The 21,021-nt window shown below is 41.6% G+C and overlaps 1 protein-coding gene across 3 annotated transcripts in view; it reads right to left on the bottom strand.

The window, feature by feature from the left end:
* Window positions 1-1,931: 1,931 nt before the first annotated feature.
* ehbp1l1a (EH domain binding protein 1-like 1a) overlaps window positions 1,932-21,021 on the bottom strand; it is a 36,656-nt gene continuing 17,566 nt past the window's right edge. Inside the window, exons 1-12 of one of the 3 annotated variants that reach the window (XM_054601112.1) lie at window positions 8,298-10,857; window positions 7,975-8,068; window positions 7,681-7,847; window positions 7,540-7,588; window positions 6,933-7,436; window positions 6,780-6,831; window positions 6,338-6,381; window positions 6,127-6,238; window positions 5,739-5,838; window positions 5,046-5,119; window positions 4,221-4,335; window positions 1,933-4,055 (exon numbers count right to left, since the gene is read on the bottom strand). In XM_054601112.1, the coding sequence (XP_054457087.1) occupies window positions 3,962-4,055; window positions 4,221-4,335; window positions 5,046-5,119; window positions 5,739-5,838; window positions 6,127-6,238; window positions 6,338-6,381; window positions 6,780-6,831; window positions 6,933-7,436; window positions 7,540-7,588; window positions 7,681-7,847; window positions 7,975-8,068; window positions 8,298-10,579 (3,687 nt within the window). In that variant the 5' untranslated portion in view covers window positions 10,580-10,857 and the 3' untranslated portion in view covers window positions 1,933-3,961. Of the gene's footprint in view, window positions 4,056-4,220; window positions 4,336-5,045; window positions 5,120-5,738; window positions 5,839-6,126; window positions 6,239-6,337; window positions 6,382-6,779; window positions 6,832-6,932; window positions 7,437-7,539; window positions 7,589-7,680; window positions 7,848-7,974; window positions 8,069-8,297; window positions 10,858-21,021 lie in introns of those variants that run through there. The other 2 variants (XM_054601113.1, XM_054601114.1) reach the window with 2 other exon arrangements.

Here is a 21,021-nt window from a genome sequence, read left to right as displayed (position 1 = left end):
AGATCTATTGCAATCAGTGTTCCTTTTTATTTAGTTTTCCTTTCTGTCCAGTATTGGGCAACACTTTCTCACTTCCTCTTTCTATTATTTCTCTCTTTCGAAAAGCTGACCTTTGGGAATAATTGCTTTTAGTCATCTATTTTTTAAAAGTCACCCATGATTAAACTAAAAAGACTTCGTAAAACTTTCAAGGTACACATTGGTAAGTTACTGAAATATGAAATGATTGAATTTGATTATTATGTAAAATCATTTTAAATCTGATAAGAACTTTGCTCAAACATCTGTCTTCATTATCAATAACCTTTTCTTTTTTGTTTGTAACCAGTGTTTGCTGCTGCCTGTGTGACAGGAAGTTCAACTTGTATTGTGCTGACTATGTTTGCAGCTGTTTGCAGATAACAGTGTCTATAACATTCTCACAGCCATCAACTCTGAGAGTTTATCATCATGTCATATCACAGAAAGAGAAACTGTTTTTTATTTGTATTAACAAACAGTAGGGGGGGAAAACATTGTACTGACTGAGGTGGTTCAGGTTGGTGTGGATTGACACCATTGTTACACATGAGCCCATAGAACAAGAACACTGGTCCTCTTCTGTCTCTACTGATCCTCCTCCTCCTCCTCCTCCTCCTCCTTGCTGAGTCCTGATAGCATCTGTGTTTTGGAATAAATACAACCCAAATGAGCTTTTAAATGATGCATTATGTTGATGGTTTGGGAGGAAATGAGGATCCAGTGAGCTCACCGACAAATCCAAGAGGAATTGAGATGATGGTTTGCACTCTGCATAAAGCTGTTTTATTATAATACCACAGGACCAGATGAGAAGGATGGAGGACTACAGGACCAGATGAGAAGGATGGAGGATTACAGGACCAGATGAGAAGGATGGAGGTCTACAGGACCAGATGAGAAGGATGGAGGATTACAGGACCAGATGAGAAGGATGGAGGATTACAGGACCAGATGAGAAGGATGGAGGTCTACAGGACCAGATGAGAAGGATGGAGGTCTACAGGACCAGATGAGAAGGATGGAGGATTACAGGACCAGATGAGAAGGATGGAGGATTACAAGGATGGAGGACTACAGGACCAGATGAGAAGGATGGAGGATTACAGGACCAGATGAGAAGGATGGAGGATTACAGGACCAGATGAGAAGGATGGAGGTCTACAGGACCAGATGAGAAGGATGGAGGATTACAGGACCAGATGAGAAGGATGGAGGTCTACAGGACCAGATGAGAAGGATGGAGGTCTACAGGACCAGATGAGAAGGATGGAGGATTACAGGACCAGATGAGAATGGAGGATGGAGGATGAGAAGGATGGACACAGACCAGATGAGAAGGATGGAGGATTACAGGACCAGATGAGAAGGATGGAGGATTACAGGACAGTAGCGACATAAGTAAATAAAAGTATTAGTGGACGTATTCCAGCTCGTCGTCCCAGGAAGAACCAGACCCATGGCAGACCACCGAACCACTCTCAGAACCCAGTGAGTCCCAGACACAGTGAGTACCATTACGAGAAATATGAATTCTGAAATGTTCAACGTATTCAGTTTGTTTCATAGAATACACTCTGTTAGTGTGAACTGTATTACTGTCTTTTCTCCTGAACAGCATGATGCAATACATGTAAGACAAACATTCTAAATATGTCTATACATTGAAACAATATCATAATTCAGAAATCTGACGTCCATGACATCTAACATCAACTAAATATTGTGATATAATAAGTGTGTTTCAATTTTCACTTGATTCAAATGCATTACTGTAAATATTATATATAATACTCATAATATTATATGTTAAAGAGAAGGAGAGCTAAAGCAGAGTGAGTGTTGGACAGAAACATGACTCCCAATAAATGCTGATGTTGCTCCGTGTCTCCTGAGTGAGGGAAAGAAAAAATGAACAAATAGTGTAGAAAAGAAGTTTAAAAAACTAAAAATTTCAAGACAGCAAATCATAATGCAATCCATTTTTCAATATGAAATAAAACCTCAGGAGATGTTGAAGGGGTTCAAATCTTTTGTATTTTCCAAACTTTACAAATAGTGCAAATGTAACATTGAAAACAGCAATCCTTCTGATGGGTCATGACTCATTCACACGAGTGGTGCTCAGAGCGGCTACAACCGGCCGTCAACGAGGCAACTGCAAACGTTTCAGCACTAAATAAACGGCGCTGTTACAGAACGTCCTCACACTGAAGTAAAAACACTTTCCAGTTCAAAACACGGAGGAAGTTTCCTTTAATTCACTTTAAGTATATGTCTATTGCGCTGACAAAGATTTGGCTTTTAGAATGAAGAAACATTCAGTCTTCACCTTTCATTTCAGGATCAATTTTTGTGTAATGTAAAAGTATTTTCAAAATAAAAGGCAGGAGTCACTGAATGTCACTTAAACCTCATCAGAAGAATTTCTCAATAGGTGGTGAAATTAAAATCCTACATGTATAAATCTTCCTATGTCAATGTTACAGAGAGGATAAATGCTACCGTGCTGGGTGAACATTCTTTACACAGACTGGAGACGAATGCTACGATAATGACGGCTAATAGCTTTGGTTCAAATATATGTGTGGCTGCTCTTCCAGCTGACAACTTGAATAAATAGTAAAACTTTAAATCGAAGTAAAAATAAAAATAATAAAATGGCTGCATTTCAACATCTCAAACACCAATCTCAGACTGCTTCTCGTCTCCAAACAGCTTCTGTAACAGCCAACACATCTGAACACGGGCAGGACGGTTCCAATGGAGTGAAACAATGTAGGCAACTGTGGTGACTAACTGTGTGTTCAAACAGTCGAGTTTCCCCTGGGGCTGGACCGATATTTTGTTCTTCCATGACCTTAAAGGGACAGCTCACCAAAAATCTAAAATATATGTTTCTTCTTATCTGTGGTGCTGTTCATCAGATTCGATAGTTTTGGTGTGAGTTGCGTTGTCGTCGCTTGGCCTTGAGGACCCAATCAACGTTTGCATGTCTCGCTTTCTGCTCGTCTGTGAGGAGACGCACGCTTCCTTCTGCGCAGTGATACTGTTGTTGTGGGGTGTAGTTTGGTAGACAGGAAATAGTTCCTACATGAAACTGCAGAGTGCCATCTAGTTCCTTTCTTTTTGGAGAAGGCAGACGTTACTTGGCAACTCACACCAAAACTATCTAGACTTATAAATAGATTATTGTAAGAGGAAAACATGTCGTTTTTTAATTTTGGTGTGAACTGTCCCTTTAAATTCTTTAAAAATAAATCCCAAACCACTGTCTTTCCTTAACCCTCTGTCTGTTTTAAGTCTGAAATTAGACTTTCTCACCCTGCCATGAGCAACAGTCACCAGGAAACACTGAATCCCTGTAACTCTGAATGAACTGCCACTAGATTTTGGCTATCAGAATGGTCGGAACTACTTCCCTTGTTTTTGGCAGCTCATATCTGAACCAAACAATTCCAAGTCTCATACACACTTTCAATTAATTCACAGTCTGTAACAACAGTCTCTAAAAAAAACACAGCACAGAAACTGCAAAGCAAACAGTCCAAACGTGGAAGCAGCTCTCTCTCTCTCTCTGAGGCCCTGCTGCCTCTTCTGCTCAGTGGGTGCTGAACATCCTGTCGGGTTTACAGTTTAGAGTTTATGGACAACGCATTGATTTGTGGAAAAATTACACTACAACCCACTTAGAATAATTTGATCTCTAGTCCAAAAATGATGCCTTACGCCACATTTTAAGACATTGGATCAAAAATAAGATTTCTCAGAGCCTCACTCTGTTTGTGGCCCATCTCCTTTGGAAATACATCATCCTCATATTGGTTCAGAAGCACCCTGCTACGTCTGAATGTCCTCTTCAATCTGACAGCAGGTGGAGAGAGGACACGTCTTCGCCCGCTTCCTGTCAGGTAGGAGAGCCGGCGTTTCCTGGTTCACAGAATCACTGCATCACACACTTCTCTTTCTGCTGCTTGGCGTACTTCCTCCTCCGCTGCTCCAGGCCTCGCTCCAGACGCTCGTCCTCCTCCAGAGCTCTGAGGACAAGGGAGACGAGGAGAGTAACAAGAGTTGCTGCATTATCATGCGAGTGTGTGAATGTGTGCACATGTAGACCACCAGGACCAGTTTACCCACCCACAGCTGTAGAGCCAGTCAAATACTTTATTCACCCTACAAACACGACGGAAAGTGTGTCTCACCCTCTTTCCTTGGCGTCCATATCGTGGACCAGTTCGTCCCTCTGGTTGACCAGTGAAACCAGCTCCTGGAGCAGCAGCTGCTCTCTGCGTTTATGGACCTGAGTCTTCTGCCCCTCTGCACCACAAAGACAGAAAGGGAAACAAAGAATAGTGAGGAGGGGGAGGACTTGGCGCAAAAGAAAATCACTGACATCATAACTATTTATTCTGAATATTTATCCATCTTTGGGGGAAAAATAATTGTATCGCTCTTGAAGATAGTCCAGATTGTTTAAAGTGGGGTTGTACGGGGGCAGCAGCAAACCCTATTTTTTCAGTTTCAGTGTGTGCTATATTAAGATTTTTTATTTAGAATATCAGTTATTTCGTGTTATTCTGTGACTTTAGTGTTTTTAAGGGTTTGTTTGCCAAAGTTACAGAATAACACAAAGAAACTAACTGATAAGAGGCAGCGGTCCAACAGCGCTCCCATGTGTTGAGAGGTCAAATTACTGGTCCGTTGTGAGAGCACAGGTGACGGCTTCAGTTCCCCTTCATAAGAGGAAGTCAGACAGCACGGTAATGGACTGGAAATATTCTAAATACAGTGTAAACTTAAACTGATATTGATTATTATAGGTGTCTAAAATATGTCCACAGCAGCATTACTTTGCTGCCGTGCTGGTACTTCTGTCTGTTTTCACAAAACTCCATCTACTGTAGGCTATTACACACTGACAGTACTCTATAGAGAAGTACTACAGGCTACAATCTGAGCATCCGACCTCAGTGTTTGGTGTTGTGGAGTGATGTTGAAGCGGTGTGTGTTTAGCAGTAAAGTCGTACCTTCAATTGCCATCATGTCCCTCAGCTCTTTCTTTAACAGCTCGAATTTCCGTTCCAAGTCTTGTTCCTCCAGCCTGTCGATCACAAGAGACGCATGACAACGTGAGTGCCAAACCCTAATCAATAAGGTGAATCATTAAAGAAAACCCAAATAACAATACTTAATTTAAAAGCAACATAGCCTACAGGGGACTGGTGAATAATCAAAGAAAATAATTAATTTGGGCGGTATATGAAACCTCGAGTCGCCGATTTCGCCGTTGTCATTTTGGATTAAGGCCGTAAACATGTTTTTTTTTGCAACCGATAAACAGATATGACCATATTTGGAATGTTGAGGAGTGATGTAGAGACGCTTTGGTAGCAAAATCTACCTGTCAATCACAGTAAGCCCGCCCTAAAGCACACTCTGCTTTATGGTCTGTTTGACTCTAAATAGACCATAATTTACTAAATGAACATCATGCTGTATTGAAGAAGACTTGTAACAAACGGTGGAGTCGCCCCCTGATGGTCAGTAGAGAGAATGCACGTTTTAAGACACTTCCGTCGGCATCAGCTGCACTCTGCAGAACCGGAGGTTGCTGCCTGACACTAAGCAAGAACTGCTGCGTAGTACGTCTTTAATGTTTAACATTAACAGTTTTTACTGTGTGGTAATGTGCCCAGCAGCGTGTGTCGTGGATGTCTTACAGAAGCTGCAGATGATCCTGCCTCCTGATCAAAGCATTCTTCTTGTTGACCAGCATGAACCATTCCTGAATCAACCTCTCCTCCTCCACCTTGTCACTGCCTGCAGGAGAAAAACCTCATTACTATAACCCCTCTGTTAGTCATAGTCCTTCTCTTTCTTTCCTATAGTGGAATAATGGAGCTTCACAGTGAATAAAGAATAATATCTATCTCACAGCTGTTTTCTTAGTGCCTTCAAATTAGAAATTGTTCCTTGAAATTACATACGTTCTTCCAAAGTGTAATTATTTGTACAAATTCTCCCTTGTTCCATCTAAATATTACTTTCACCCAGAATTTCATGCGTTTTTCTTTTATTGTGCACCCATCTGTATTAAGATGATCTTACCTGTTTCTAGTAGTTGTCTGAGTTTCCTCTCAACCACCCCTGCTCTGTTATCAATATGACTTTGTTCTGCTTCCAGGGCTTCTATCTGACTCAGCACATACTGGCTGGGGTCCTGGATATATACATAAACACACAAACAGACACAATTACCTAACAGACAGTTAGAGTCAGTTGTAGATGTGTAGATGCAATGAAACAAATGGTGACAGACCTGGCCCTCTGGTCTTCCCTCCTCGGCCTCAGCCTCTGTTCTCTCTGTGAGACAAACACAAATACCGTTTGTATGAAGGAAGCCATGCTTAACAACATTACTTTCAACAATGGAAAAACATTCCAAATACCAAGTCCAAATAAAGTCATCAAAAATATTTTTGTTAACACTTATATTAAATATTTTCTCTCTGGGTTCTTCGGCTTCCTCCCACAGTCCAAACATGCAGCTTAATTTGATTGACAACTCTAAATTGCCCGTAGGTGTGAACGTGAGTGTGAATGCTTGTCTCTCTATGTGTCAGCCCTGTGATAGTCTGGAGACCTGTCCAGGTGAACCCTGCCTTCACCCAATCACAGCTGGGATCGGCTCCAGCCCCCCCGCAACCCTTAACAGGATAAGTGGTTAAAGAAAATGGATGGATTGATATATGAATTCTAACCAGTGTCAGACTTCCTCCGAGTAATCGCACTGTCGTCTTGGCTAGCAACAACCTGCAGAAAAAAAAGGTCCTTATACATCACAGATACGTTGAAGAGAAAAATGTAAAATCAGAATTAAAAGGGAAAATGAATGAGGTAAGTAGGTATCATACCACCGATATCTCTCCTTCTTCTAATGACCCACTCCTCCGCTGTGACCTACGCTTCTTGACAAGATCTGCGTCTTTGACATGAGAGAAACCAGTCTTGGACAGGAAATGAGTTCTTGGCGGTGCGACTGGTGGCTGAGCCCCAGCAACCTGCATCCGTTTGGTTCTGGGAGGTGGTACGACGTCCCTGGTTTTACTGTCCGCCGACTCTGCGGTGCCTGCAGTCCTGTTGGTGTCTAGACTTATACCCTCCTCCTGCAGCCTCTGGGCGCAGTAGCGAGCAGTCGCCTCTGGGTCCTCTTGGCTATCCCGGTCCCCTGCCACTGCATAGCTGGACTCACTGCTATCCCTCGCTATGTGAAGCACACTGAGCTGCTGGCCTGTGAAATGGGTGCGGATCTGGTTGAGGTATGTCATGACAATGAGGCGGTCAGGCACTGCTAGCATGACCATGTCTGAAGGCTCCATTAGCCTGGAAATGCCAAGTCCAGCAAATCCGTCAAAGGCCTGCAGTTTGTAGAAAAATAGATCAGATTAGGAATCATCAACCAACACGTGAAACAGTTATATTATGCAATGTGGGTCTTTTATTTAACAGATAGCCAATCACCTTCTTGTTGTTGCTCTTGATGTCATACGGGTCCAGCATTTCATAATTACTACACACAAAATAAAAAGCAAGATAAACAAATTAAACATTGCATGCATACATTTTTATCTGTAGACCAACTATTTTGAACAGATTTCTCACATCTTTTCTGGTTGGAAGTGATGTAAAATAGCACAAAAGGCAAGGCCGTTCCTCCAAGAGGTGCTGAAGTTGGTGATCTTCACTCCCTTGTGACTGTGTGTGACTTCCTGACACCAGTCCAGTAGAGACTGACTTGATGTCACTAAGCTGGGGGTGGGTGAAAAGCCCTAGAACACACACAATGGCAATATCAGGGACTGTTAATAACTACAGTCATTGATAATTCTTCACTCATTCTTAGTTACTTGATCAATTGTTAATACATAAATATTGATAGGTATAGCTTTAACATACTTCTGGAGAGGAAGCCCCATCTGCAAGTTTATTCTTAGGAGTTGTTGGTTCTTTGGCTTGGTTGAGGCAAGCAACCTGTGACTTCCCCCCTTGCCTGAAGAAACACACAAAAACCAAGCAAAGTGAGAAAATTAATTCCACCATTTTTTTTTATTTTTTTTTTTTAGTTTGTCTGGTCATTTATGATTTTGTAAACATGTTGCTAATGAGACAAAACCATGTTAGATCATTAGGACATACAAGGACATGAAAATGTTTATTGTGTGGAGAGTTAGTTAGTTATAAGTACACCCCCACACCTAATGTTTACTGACTTATCTTACCTTTCTTCCTCCAAACAACCAGCATCTACATCTACAGACACAAAGCCAAAGTCCAACTCTTCGTCCCTCATTTCGTTCCCTGAGTTTATTTCCATTGGTTCACTGTCTTTATCATCCTCTACATGTAGCCAGTCATCCTGAGAAGATGCAACAGCGGAAGCAAGGGACCTATCAACCTCTTCTCCCAGGACTTTTTCAATGTCAGCCTGCTCAGACACACACTCTGCAGTCTTCTCTGAGTCATCTGTGACAACAGGTTTTTCTGTAAAGGTCCAGCCCTCAATGAGTTCATCCAGTCCCTTATCAGTATCTTCTACAGCATCTACCTGAGGAAATTCCGCCTCCCCCATTGCTTCTAGAACTTCCCGTTCCAACTCTGACGCACCGTTGTCTTCTCCTTGGATTGTGACGAAACCTCCTTCAGAGATCACACTTGAATCCTTCGATGTTGAACCTTCCTTGGTTTCCTTGCTAGCGGGTAATGTATGCTCAAGGTTTCTCTGAGACAATTCCATTTCTAGATGGAATAAATTGTCTGCAAGTGGTGTGCTGTCTGAATAAGTCGCACTGAGACGTTTCTTGGCCCGCGGCAATGGAACAGGCAAGCTTGACTGTTCATTCTGTTGGACTGATTCATTGCCAGTGGTGTCAGTTACTGTGTCTGGCAAGCAGGGGGGCGACGAGTCAGAAATTGTGGTGGCATCTGGGAATGAACCACTGAGACGCTTCTTTACTCTTGGTTTTGGTACAGGTAAGCTGAAAGCACCTGGTGTCTTCTCTGAAATATCCTCTACTTGAACTCTGCCCTCAATGGTAAATTTACTTTTCCTCAACTTCACAGGAGTCACTTCATCTGTGGATGAAGAAGGTGGACAACCCAAAGGAAGAGGGGGAAAGCTTTTGCTGTCTTGCACTTTTGACAATTCTTTAGTTGTTGAGGAAATGGATGAAGGACCATCTTGTTTTGTTGCTTGTGCCTCTTCTCCATAGGAAGCCTTGGATGTGCTTGCCATGGCTGTAATGTCATCTGGGAAGGAGCCACTGAGACGTTTTCTCACACGCGGCCTTGGCATTAGAAGACTTGTTTGATTGTCCTTCTCTGCTTCTGCTATCTCTGATGCATCTTCGATTTTCTGAGAAGAGGTGATGTCAATCGTACCAACAGATGTGTCACCAGCAATATTTGATTGCTTTATTTCTTCCTTAACAGTTTTTTCTATCTGGACTGGTTTTACAGACTCCTTGTCACAGTCAATTTTGCCAGATTTGCTTGAGGGCAATTTCTTGCCACGTTGTGGAAGACGTATCTTCTTAATGATTGAGAGAGAAGCAGTTTGATCAAAATTAAATATCTCTGGTTTAGGCTTTGGAGTGATGCTCTCGATTCCCTTTGTTTCTGAGGGACAAATTACGTGAGAAGAGGCTTCCACAGATGTGTTAATGTCTTTGTTATGCCATTCAGAAGTACGAGAGGTTTGCCTTGTGTGCTTTGAGCAGACCAGTTCTGTGTTTGTCTGTAGAGAAGCACTCCCCGCAAAATCTGTTTCTTGAGAGTGTTGTTTGATTGTTTGGTCTTTTCTTCCTACTGGTTGTAAAGGGATCATTTCAGTGGCTGTTTGACCGGGTTTATCAATGCTCTGTAAAGGTTCAAGAGCACCTGAGACACCAGAGCTTCTGACACATGGTTTAGGTGGAGAATGATCCAGATTTTTTAAAGCAGAACTGACTTGGGCTTTCAAATCCTGTTGTTCATTAGGTTTTAGAACAGATGTCTCTCTGGTGACACTCTCTTTTCTCCTCAGAGGCTTGAAAGGGGCAGTTTTCTGTGGAGTTTCAGGTGGCAAACTACCATCTCTTCTTTTCACACGAGGAGGCGCAACAACATCCATGGATATTTGAACAGATTCTGCTTCTCCTAGAGCACCAACACTTTCTTGGGCAAGTCCATTCTGAGGTGCACCAGGAACACTACTGGCTCTTTTCTTTATCCGGCAAATTGGGTCAGTGGCAGGTTGTATCTCACCTGTAGCATCTTTCCGTACAGACTGGATTGGAACAACCTCAGGGAGGAGTTTGACCGATACAACATCAGTTTTATGTTTGCGGTCTGGGGTTAAACTATCCTTCCTTCTGAGTGGTCGTAATGGAATATTGTCTTTTTCTTGATCAAACCTTTTCTGATGAGGTTCTGGAAGTTTTCTCTTGGGCTTTCTGCCTCGGACAGCAGTGCCAGCTTGTGGACCAACTGGACTTATGTCCTGAATACATGAGGGTTTGTCCATGAGTTTCTCTCTGTGAACATTGGAATCTGTCAGTGACTCATTTAGTGTAGGCTGCAGGGATGTGGCAGAAATTCCTTCCGTGTTTGTTTGTTGGGGGCTTAAGGAAGAGAAAGGATAAGCTTCAGAATTTGCTGTTCTTTGTTATATAGTTGTACCATGCACCTTATCTCCAACCAATTAATATGCTCAACTGAATAAGACAGTCACCAAATCTTATGACACATTGTAAAACTAAACTGACCATCATTTTCAATATTCTGCTTTACTTGTGTACATGCGCACTGTCATTGAAACAACACAGCAGCATATAAAGCACATACTGTAAAGACAAAGCTCACGAGACCTTGTTAAAACGACACGAAAAAAGGCAACATTACCAATACATATCACATTGCCAATCTTTACGACCATCACAAATAGTTGACCATCATAATTTCCTGAGTAGTGAGTGCTCATAAGCAGAACAAGAGACAATGTTATCGCCAAAAACACGGAACATATAGACTATCAAAACGTGCAACCAAACACTTTATGGGTCATTCTCCCCCAGCACTCACCCTTTATCCAGCTGTGATGAAGTTGACACTGTTCTCACCTCATCCTGTTCTGTCTCAGTCTGTTGCTTTGCTAACAAGCTTTCAATGTACATTGTACAATGTGATTCCTGCCCTGTGAGTGATCTTTCCTTTGTATGCCACTGATTAAGAGAGGCCTCGCTTTCCTCTACTTGTTCACTATCCTCCTTTGATATTTCAGTGATATCTGCATCTGTCAGCGGTGGCCATTTCTTTATGCTTGCACAAACCAAAAACCCGTCATCACTGTTGGTAGGTGGTGATGTAGACGCTGATCGATCACCTTCCAAGTCCAACATGTAAGGCTCAGCACTTGCTCGATATTCAATGTTATGTTTGGTGTGAATGTCTTCAAACTGGCCCTGTATCTTCTGAATGGGAGTGGTGTTGCCAGCACAATGTGTTGAAAGCTCATCTGAAGGGGTCAGTGTCTTGTCTTTCAGATCCATAGAAGAGGCATCCCTGGGTTGGTGCTCCACTTCAGCTAAAGTAGAGCTAGACGGCCCCATAATGGATGCTACTGTTTCATAACTGTGAGACATGGATACTGGAGTGAGTGAGTGAAAACTGGAACCATGCAAAAACAATGGTTTCAATAAAAATGAAAATAATTGAAGAAACCAGGGAGTACTGGAGAAAGTAAAATAAATTCCCATGCAAATACTGTCCAGCATTTTTTTTCCCCCCAAACTTTGAAATGTCAAAATCTGAATAGAAAAATAGAATGAGCATAATGTATGATAAAGTTAACTGTTAAATGTATTTGGGATTACCAATAATTGATGCCCACCATGTTGCATGCTTCACACTATTAGTTTCAGGCCAGTTTTACACTTACCCTTTGTTGAAAACACCAACAATAGCATTTACTAATCCTGACACCTCTTCCTCTTTTGCTGACAAAGAGGACTTTGCTTGTTTTTCTGTAATCGTTCCCTCTGCCTCCAATACTTCCCAACCCAAGACTCCCTCTGGCTCTGATGTATCCAATGGTTTCTTCCCTTTTGTCTGGGCTACCTCTGCTACTGTCCTCTCTACTTTTGATTTGCTGAGGACCCAGAAACAACAGTTTAAGACGTGATCCATGGAACCAAGGCAGCAACACAATAAAAAATGTAATGAAACACAGCATTCACAGATGCTGAAATTAACCATGCACTCTGTTGTCAAGATACAAAAGTTATATGTCCAAACAGTACAAGTTAGGCAAGCACTACACTGACCAATTTCACAGCAGACAATGCAGGAGCACTGGGCTCTTCTACTTACCCGTTATCTACACAAGGGTCTATGTTTTGCTTTGCACTGCCTTTGAATTTCTCCTCTGTCAGAAAAGCAAACATAGTAAAACTACACAAAAAGAAACAAGACATAGAAAGGTGAATCTTCACACCGTGAATGTCTCACCATATGCAAGTCCTTGGCTGGGGAGGCTAAGGGATGTGGAAGGAACATCAGGCATTCTTGAGTCTTTCTGATATGACTGAGTTGACTGTTCATACGACAATTGTTGTGATTTATGCTTCCCAGTAGAATAGTGGACTTGTATGGCCATAGTTTCTTGCTCTGTTGATTCCAATTGTGAAATGCTGGGGAACCCAGGGATTTGAGTTAAATGTGGACACGATGGAGCCATTGCTACCATGTGCTTCATTTCATCTTGTTCATGTCTATCTTTGGCTCGGAATTTAGCAATGACACAAATCTTCTTATTCTGCAACTTTCCAGACAAGGACTCACTGTGTGTTGTCCTAGTTTGGATATGTATACATTCAGAGCTAAGCATCCTTGCTGATGTGAAACCTGGGATGCATGAAACACATGGAGCAGATGTGTATAAGCTGACCATGTTTGCTGGTCTGTTTACAACTTGAGCAGAAGGAAAACCAGGTATTCTGGCTTCCTTTGGGCAGGATGTCACTAATGTCACCATTCTTTTCATGCTGTAGCAAGATAGCTGGTCCTGTTCAGTAAGTGGCAAAATCATTTCTGTCCTCTTCTTCTGAGGCTTTATCAAAATTGGTTTTGTTTCATTTAGCCAACCTGTGTTTCGGATTGTAGTCATGGATGCAAATCCTTTGAGACTTGAAGCACTGGAACAGCAAGGTACAAAACGTATCATATTGGGTTCAATCTTGGATTTTGTTCGAGGTGCAGAGGGGAACCCAGGGATTCTGGATGCTTCTGGACAAGATGGTGCTAAGGCCAACATTGTCTTTACAGTTTCTCTGTCTTGATCTGGACTGCAAATTATGAATACTGTCTCCTTTGTTGGCTTATCACACAAAGTATGTGGATCAAAAAGCCATTGGAATTTTGAGGTCCCTTCCAAGGATGCAAATCCAGGGAGATTGGATACCTTGGAGCAAACAGGTACAAGGCTCAGCATATTGTATTTAGGACTAGATGGGAAGCCAGGATTTTTTGATGCTCCTGGGCAAGAAGGAACCAAAGCAAGCATGTTGTTTGGTTTGGCTATGTTAATTGGTGAGCTGTTAATCCTAAACGGAATGTTCTTTTGTGGTCTGTGCATCAATGAACCCAGTTCAGTTCCCCATCCTTCATACTTGTGCCCTTTAACTGATGAAAATCCAGGTATTTTAGAAAATAGGGGGCACAAAGGAAGGAGGTTGACTACATTTAGGCCATAATACACCATTTTGGGATTCGGAATAGACGGGAACCCAGGGATTCTCGAAACTTTAGGACAGGATGGTACACAGGGAACCATAGTCTTCATTATCTGTTTGTTGTTATTTGATGTGTCAAATATGACCCTCTTCTTTGGTAGGCTTTTCATCAATGACCACTTTTCTGTTACCCATCCTACACTTATATCCCCTTCAACAGATGGGAATCCAGGAATTTTGGAAAATAGGGGGCACAAAGGAAGGAGGTTGACTACATTTAGGCCATAATACACCATTTTGGGATTCGGAATAGACGGGAACCCAGGGATTCTCGAAACTTTAGGACAGGATGGTACACAGGGAACCATAGTCTTCATTATCTGTTTGTTGTTATTTGATGTGTCAAATATGACCCTCTTCTTTGGTAGGCTTTTCATCAATGACCACTTTTCTGTTACCCATCCTACACTTATATCCCCTTCAACAGATGGGAATCCAGGAATTTTGGAAACTTGCGAGCACAATGGTAAAAGGCTAATCATATGTGGTGTACTATAAATGGTTTTGGAATTAGGATGAGAGGGAAATCCTGGCGTCTTTGCCTCTTTTGGACAGGATGGTACAATAGAAACCATTTCTTTCATTTCTGTCTTATCTCCTTCACATCTGTCTAGTAATGACACCTGCTTTTCTTTCAATTTTGGTTCAAATAGTGGTTTCCTGTTCACTGTCCATTCTTTTGTAGTATGAGATGACGGAACTCCTGGTATTTGTGACACTTTTGAGCATGAGCTTGAAAGACTGACCATATTTGTCATGTCAACATTTTTTGTCCCGGGTTTTTGGACAGAGGGAAAGCCAGATATGAGTGATTCTCTTGGGCAACTTTGTGCAAGAGACACAACTCCTTTCATGTCTTGTTCCATTGTATTGTTCTCAAGTAGTAAAATAGATTTCTTTTTCATTTGCTTCTCCCATAACGGATGATGAAAATTGTTCCAGCCTTTGCAATCCTCTATCTGCATTGAAGGAAAACCAGGAATATTTGATGTGGCTGGGCAAGATTGAAGGAGATTGACCCTACTAAAAGCATTACAGATTACTGTAGGTTCCACGGCAGATGGAAATCCAGGAATACAAGCTTCTTTTGGACATGTTGGGGCTAAAGCTGACATTGCTCTCATGTCATCATTGTGAGGCCTCTCTTCAATCATAACTATGTTTTTTTCTGTCTGTGGTACTCCTAAGGGTTTGTAATCTGTAGCCCAGCTTTTGCTCAACGTTTCCATTAATGACGGAACACCTTCAATAAAAGAGATTTTTGGGCAAGTTCTTAGAAGGCTCATCATATCTGATCCATGATGTGCTATAGTAGGTTGTGTAATTGAGGGGATGCCTGGTATGCAAGAATGGCTTGGGCAAGTTGGTACCAAAGCCCCCATTAGTTGAATTTCAACCGTCTCTTTTGGTGACGCTGTCACTACAACAAGTTCAGTTTTCATTTTGTTTTCCAAAAGTGGAGCCTGCTGATATACCCACGATCTGCTGCTGGCTTCATTGATAGATGGGGCACCAGATATACTGGATACACTTGGACAGCTGGGATAAATATCCACCATATTTGGTCCATGAAAAATGAAACCGTATTGTAGTGCAGAAGGAAAACCTGGATTTATACTCTCTCTTGGGCAAGAGGGTACCAGTAAAACCATTTGGTTTTTCTTCTTTTCATCATCCTCTAATACATATTGCTGTATTATTTCCTTAATTTTAGATTGTTTCTCCCAGATTGGCTTTTGATCTATAAGCCAGAGTTTTTCTTTTATTGGCAGTCTGGACGGCATGCCAGCAATGCGTGTCACACTGGGACAGACATCCAAGAGAGTGGCCTGTTTATATTCCATTTCAGGCTTCACACAGTATTGCACATATTGTGCACAAGAGAGGGAAGACGTTTTATCCACAATGTCATTATCCTTTGATGGCGTATCCCAAGTAGACTTTCTGTCCAGTAGGCATTCATCTGTTTGTTTAGCACTAGCAGTGAATTTGAATAAGCCACTGACTGTTGTGCATATTGGCATTAGATCTGCAATCCCAGGTTCTGTATTTGTCTTCATTTCATCACCAATGTCTAACATAATGGAAGAGAGACTGACCATTTCTTTTGTCATTTCCATTTCTTCCTCTGATGCCTTTATAGTTGCCTCTGTAGTCACCCTTGGTAGCTCCTCCCACTGTATGGTCTGGTCAGTAGGACATTTTACTGTAGGTGCCTTTGGTAGCTCCTCCCATACAATGGTCCTGTTAGAGGGATGTTTTTGTAACCGCTGCTCAGTATTATTGACTTGGCTTTGAGATGGGAGTTGTGCTGCACCAGCAACAACTGGGCATGATGGCTGTAGTGAAACCATGTTTTCAGGTCTAAAGAGAAGGTAAATTAAAGTAAGTTATAGTCAAAGTTTACTGTTGGAAAATGCCAAGTAAAAGTATAATGTATACTAATAATTCTACCAATTTTCATCACAATATAATGCAAGCCAGGTACAGTGCTTGACAGTACAATTACAACAAATTTACATATAGTAACGTTGGAAATAAAACTATGTACTATTACTCTTTATCATTCTTATGATTATTTTTTTAGTTTTTTACACTCGTGCATGCAATTTCAACCAATGCTTTTCACTTCAAACAGCCTTTTTTAAAACGACCCTCCACAAGAGCTAAAAAGCTGCACTGCAAACCACACAACATGACACAGCAGGTTGATTCAACAACCACAGCTATAACAGCCATTGCAGTAAAGCCAGCGTAATTTCTGATTTAACTATATAGTAAGTTTCTTCACAGTATATCCCACCAATATTCAGAGTTGTAAAATATAATAAACAAAGTTGAAAACTTTGAACTGGATCTTTCCATGGAAATAATTTTGGATTTCTTTAAATTAAGAACTTCACCCACAGAACTCTTCTCCAACAACCAAAATGTATTTTAATTTATTCATGTTTCTGTAGTCATTTGCCTTCTACACTTCTACACTCATAATGTCTTTGTTGGTTTTTATCTTTTATGTATTTATTGATGGATTTCCAAACTGACCTGCACTTGTATTCTGCTGCTGTTTTGTTATAAATTTCTTAACTATGGCAAATAATTTAGCTCACATGCACTACAATGCGGCTATGAATGGCAAGAAATTAAGCCTACCTCAAGAGGACATTATAAATTGAAATCATGCAACACACATCACTACTCTGAGATCAATCTGACAGAGCAGAGACCAACTATTAGCCTCTTGCATTCTTGCACACTCTCAGAGTATCTAATGCACCTTTTATCCAAAGTGTCATAACGATAAGTAATGATGTCCACTAACTCTACCGCCAAAGTTTTATCTGATTCTTCTATGGCCGTGAAACCATGACCCTCCATAGTCACTACAACAGTCTCTGATTCTTTGACCTTCTCATACATTGATATCTTAGTTTCTTAAATATCCTTTAGACCCCAGGGTCTGACACAATGGCAAGTGACAAGAGGGGAAAAAATGAACCACAGAATAACTCAAAGCTACACAAAGTATGACACACAAGGAATGCAGATTATGCAGATGGTGCTGAGATAAAGCAAATGCATTAGTGTGGAAATGCATCACCTCATCGCATCACAGTGCAAACCAAGGCAACCCACCTCTTCCTAACACTCAAGAATAGTGGCATGTCAGGAATGGAGTGCCACATTCTGCAATGCAAGTTTCTGAAAACAGAGTCAAAAAGCAGATGTTTCAAAACCTTCACTGCTGACATCACAGAGAAAACTCCAACTCTTCAACTCACCCTTTTTCTAGAACAGCTATCTCTTTAGCCTCAATCGGTATCCAAAAGCCCTGTTCATCTTTAAATCTCTCCAAAGCTGAGCAAACATCGGATTTAGTTTCCTCTGTGTCAAGATCTAGTCTGATTGAACTGGCCTCATTCCATAACATCTTAATCCCATCAACTCTGGAGAATGGTTGGTCCACAGAATTTGATGATGGTAAGTCTTCAACAATGGCCTCGACGGCCTCTGCTACATCTTGGCTCGGGAATATAAACAGTTTGGATTTCTCTCTGACAGAAACCTTTGTAAAGGAATGTTCTTCCAGTGACAGCTGTTGATTCGTAAGGTTTTCTCTTTCATTTCCAATTCCTATCGTGGTTCCTGGCCAACCATGTTCTGAATGGTGCACATGTGTGGATGGTACCCCAAGAACAAAAGCTTTCTTTGGGCAAGATGGCACAATATTTACCATATTCGGAAGCCGGTTTATGTCAGGCATTGGAACTGTTGAGATGCAAGAACTGAGAACAATGTTTGGACAAGAAGGTTCAAGAGAAAGACTTGCCATTATTATATCTTTGTGAGGAGAACTATACTTTGAGTAAAATGGACTGCAGTCCTGCGTCTTGATCATCACCATTGGCCAGTCCTCTTCTTTAGAATCAGAAATAATTGACACTCTTGAGGGGAAACCAATGATTGTTGACTGTCGTGGGCAACATGGCAGCAACTGTACCATTTTTGGATGTTTTTCCACAATGGCATCAACAGCTTGGGGTCGGGGGGCTGATGGAAATCCAGGGTTCAGGGCTCGTCGAGGACATGATGGAAGCATACTCAGCATTATTTCTTTGTCCCTATATGATGTATCCTTGACTGTAAAATCTTGATGGATAACTCCATACCTCCTATTGAATGAGCTTCTCCAAACTACATCCTTGTCCACATACCAGCCACCCAAATCTTTTGCTCTATTATTTGCAGGTAGACCTGGAATTTCACTGTGTTTTGGCAAAGTGGCTACAGTTTTTAACATGCTTTGAGCCTCTGTTATCACAGCTTCCACTGGTCTCTCGCCTGCCTTCGAGGGAATTCCAGGAATATATGAGTGTTTTGGACAGGGTGGCAACATTGATACCATAATCCTAATCACTTCCTTTTCTGTAAAATACATTTTATGGTCATGTATTACTGACAGTCTCCCTGGGTTTCTTAATGGCCTTTTGGATACTGGCCTTTTATACACATTCCATTCTGCCTCATCAGAATAACTGTGGTATCTAGAGGGTATTCCACATACACTGGAATGTCTTGGACATGTTGGCAACAGCTTTATCATTGTTGGTATATCTGCTGACACCTGACATAGCACAGATGGAAGGCCTGGTAAACAGGCTGTCAGTGGGCAAGATGGCAAAATTGAAACCATATTTCTGATCATATCACAATCAGAATAGAAGACATTAACATCCAGTAAATGTGATTTAACTGCCGACTTCTCCCTAGGAAGTAGCAGCGACCTACTTTCAATCAGCCACTCTGATTGTTTGTCGGTGTCTCTTAATGGCATTCCAGGAACTCTAGATACCTTTATACAACTTTGCAATAAATTCACCATAGTTGGGCCATCTGCTAAAGTCAGTGTCAGAGCAGATGGAAACCCAGGGACACTAGCATTCTCCGGGCAACAGGGTAACATTGCACTCATACTTTCAGAAGTGTTTTTATCAAAACACAAAACTGCATTCAGAATCTGTACTTCCTTTTTGATAAATGAACTGTCCCACTGCAACATTTTAGAACTAAACCATTCACTGCAGCTAGACAAACAAAGTTCTTGTCCAGTCTTTGAAGGCCAACCAGGGACGTCACTATGCACTGGACATGAAGGCATTATATTAACCATGGTAGGTTCTTGTGGAGCAGAGGGTAAGCCAAAAACTTTGGTTATTTGGGGGCAACTTCTCAGCATATCAACCATATCTTTAGGGATATCTGTTTCTTTCAGTGTCCACTGAACAATGTAAGCTTGTGTTTTCTTCTCTGGTCTCTTGATGACCAATCGCCCCAGGGCATACCAATCTTTCTTCTTTGAAATGTTTTGATTTTGAGACAGCATACCAGGAGTTTGGGTCTGTTTAGGACATATAGGTACAAGACTGACAATACTTGGTAGCAGCTTCTGGGGTGCTGTGGGCATACCCACAAGGCAGGTTTCCACAGAGTATGAAGGCAACATTGCTACTGCACTGAATATTTCTCTTTTTTCTAGATCCTGAGATGCACCTGGGGAATTATCAGTAATAAAGACTATGGGATTCTCTATTAAAATGTTCCTGGTTATATCCAAACCCTCACCTTGAGCACCAACTGGCTCCTTAGAGATTAAACCAATGAGTCTGTTTTTTCTTTGGGAATTAGGATCCTGACTTGGTGCAAATGGAACACTGGGCACACTTGCTTCTTTTCTTAGCAAAGAGGGAAAGCCAGGGATGGTTTCCTTCTTGGGACAAGATGATAACATATCAACCATATTTTCTATATGTTCTTTATCCTCATGTGACTTTTCCTGAGCCAGAGCAGGATGACTCCTTAATGGTCTATCTAAAATAAATTCCCTTAACATATGCCAGCTGTCATTACATGCCAAAACTCTTTGTCTACCTGGCATACCTGCCACCATTGTCTGTTTGGGGCATGTAGGAAGAAGACCGGCCATACTTGGAGTAGTTGAAGCCTTCTGCAATGGTGCAGAAGGAAACCCTGGAACACTAGCCTTTCTAGAACATGTTGGCAACATGGCCACCATGACTTTAACCATATTAGTATCAGTGACAGCTTGCTCCTGAACACAAGACATATACGAAACAAATGCTTCTTTTATCTGCAATTGTTTCTTCCACAGAGAACTGCCTTCCCAAACATTATTTCCAGATCCAGTCATTGCTCCAGCAGAAGCTAACCCTGGAATCCTGCAAATTCTGGGACATATAGGTAAAAGACAAGTCATATTTGGCTCACGTTTCAAAGCAGATGGGAATCCAGGAATACTGGCAGACCTGGAGCATGACGGCGTTAAGTCCACCATTCTTGCAATTCCTGTACTACTCTCATAAAGGGAACTATAATCTGGATGCAGGAGTAAAGAAAATCTGTTGCTGGGTAATTTCTGAGGCAATAAACTCCTATCAGGCCAAGCTGTAATTTCTGAATGATGTAAAGATGGCATGCCTGGAATCTTGGAATACTGTGGGCAGTTGGATTGTAACTCCTCAATCATTCTTGGAATGCCTACTTGTCCTCCAATCGGAATTTCAGGCTGTAAAGTGGACGGTGAATGAGATACAGAACTCCATGTTGTACATAAAGGACCAAGGTCAACCTGAGATATGTGCAAGCACATTTCTTCTGT

This window comes from Anoplopoma fimbria, chromosome 7, assembly GCF_027596085.1.
Source record: "Anoplopoma fimbria isolate UVic2021 breed Golden Eagle Sablefish chromosome 7, Afim_UVic_2022, whole genome shotgun sequence".
Taxonomy (NCBI): Eukaryota; Metazoa; Chordata; class Actinopteri; order Perciformes; family Anoplopomatidae; genus Anoplopoma; species Anoplopoma fimbria.
This window is presented reverse-complemented; position numbering and strand designations above follow the sequence as displayed.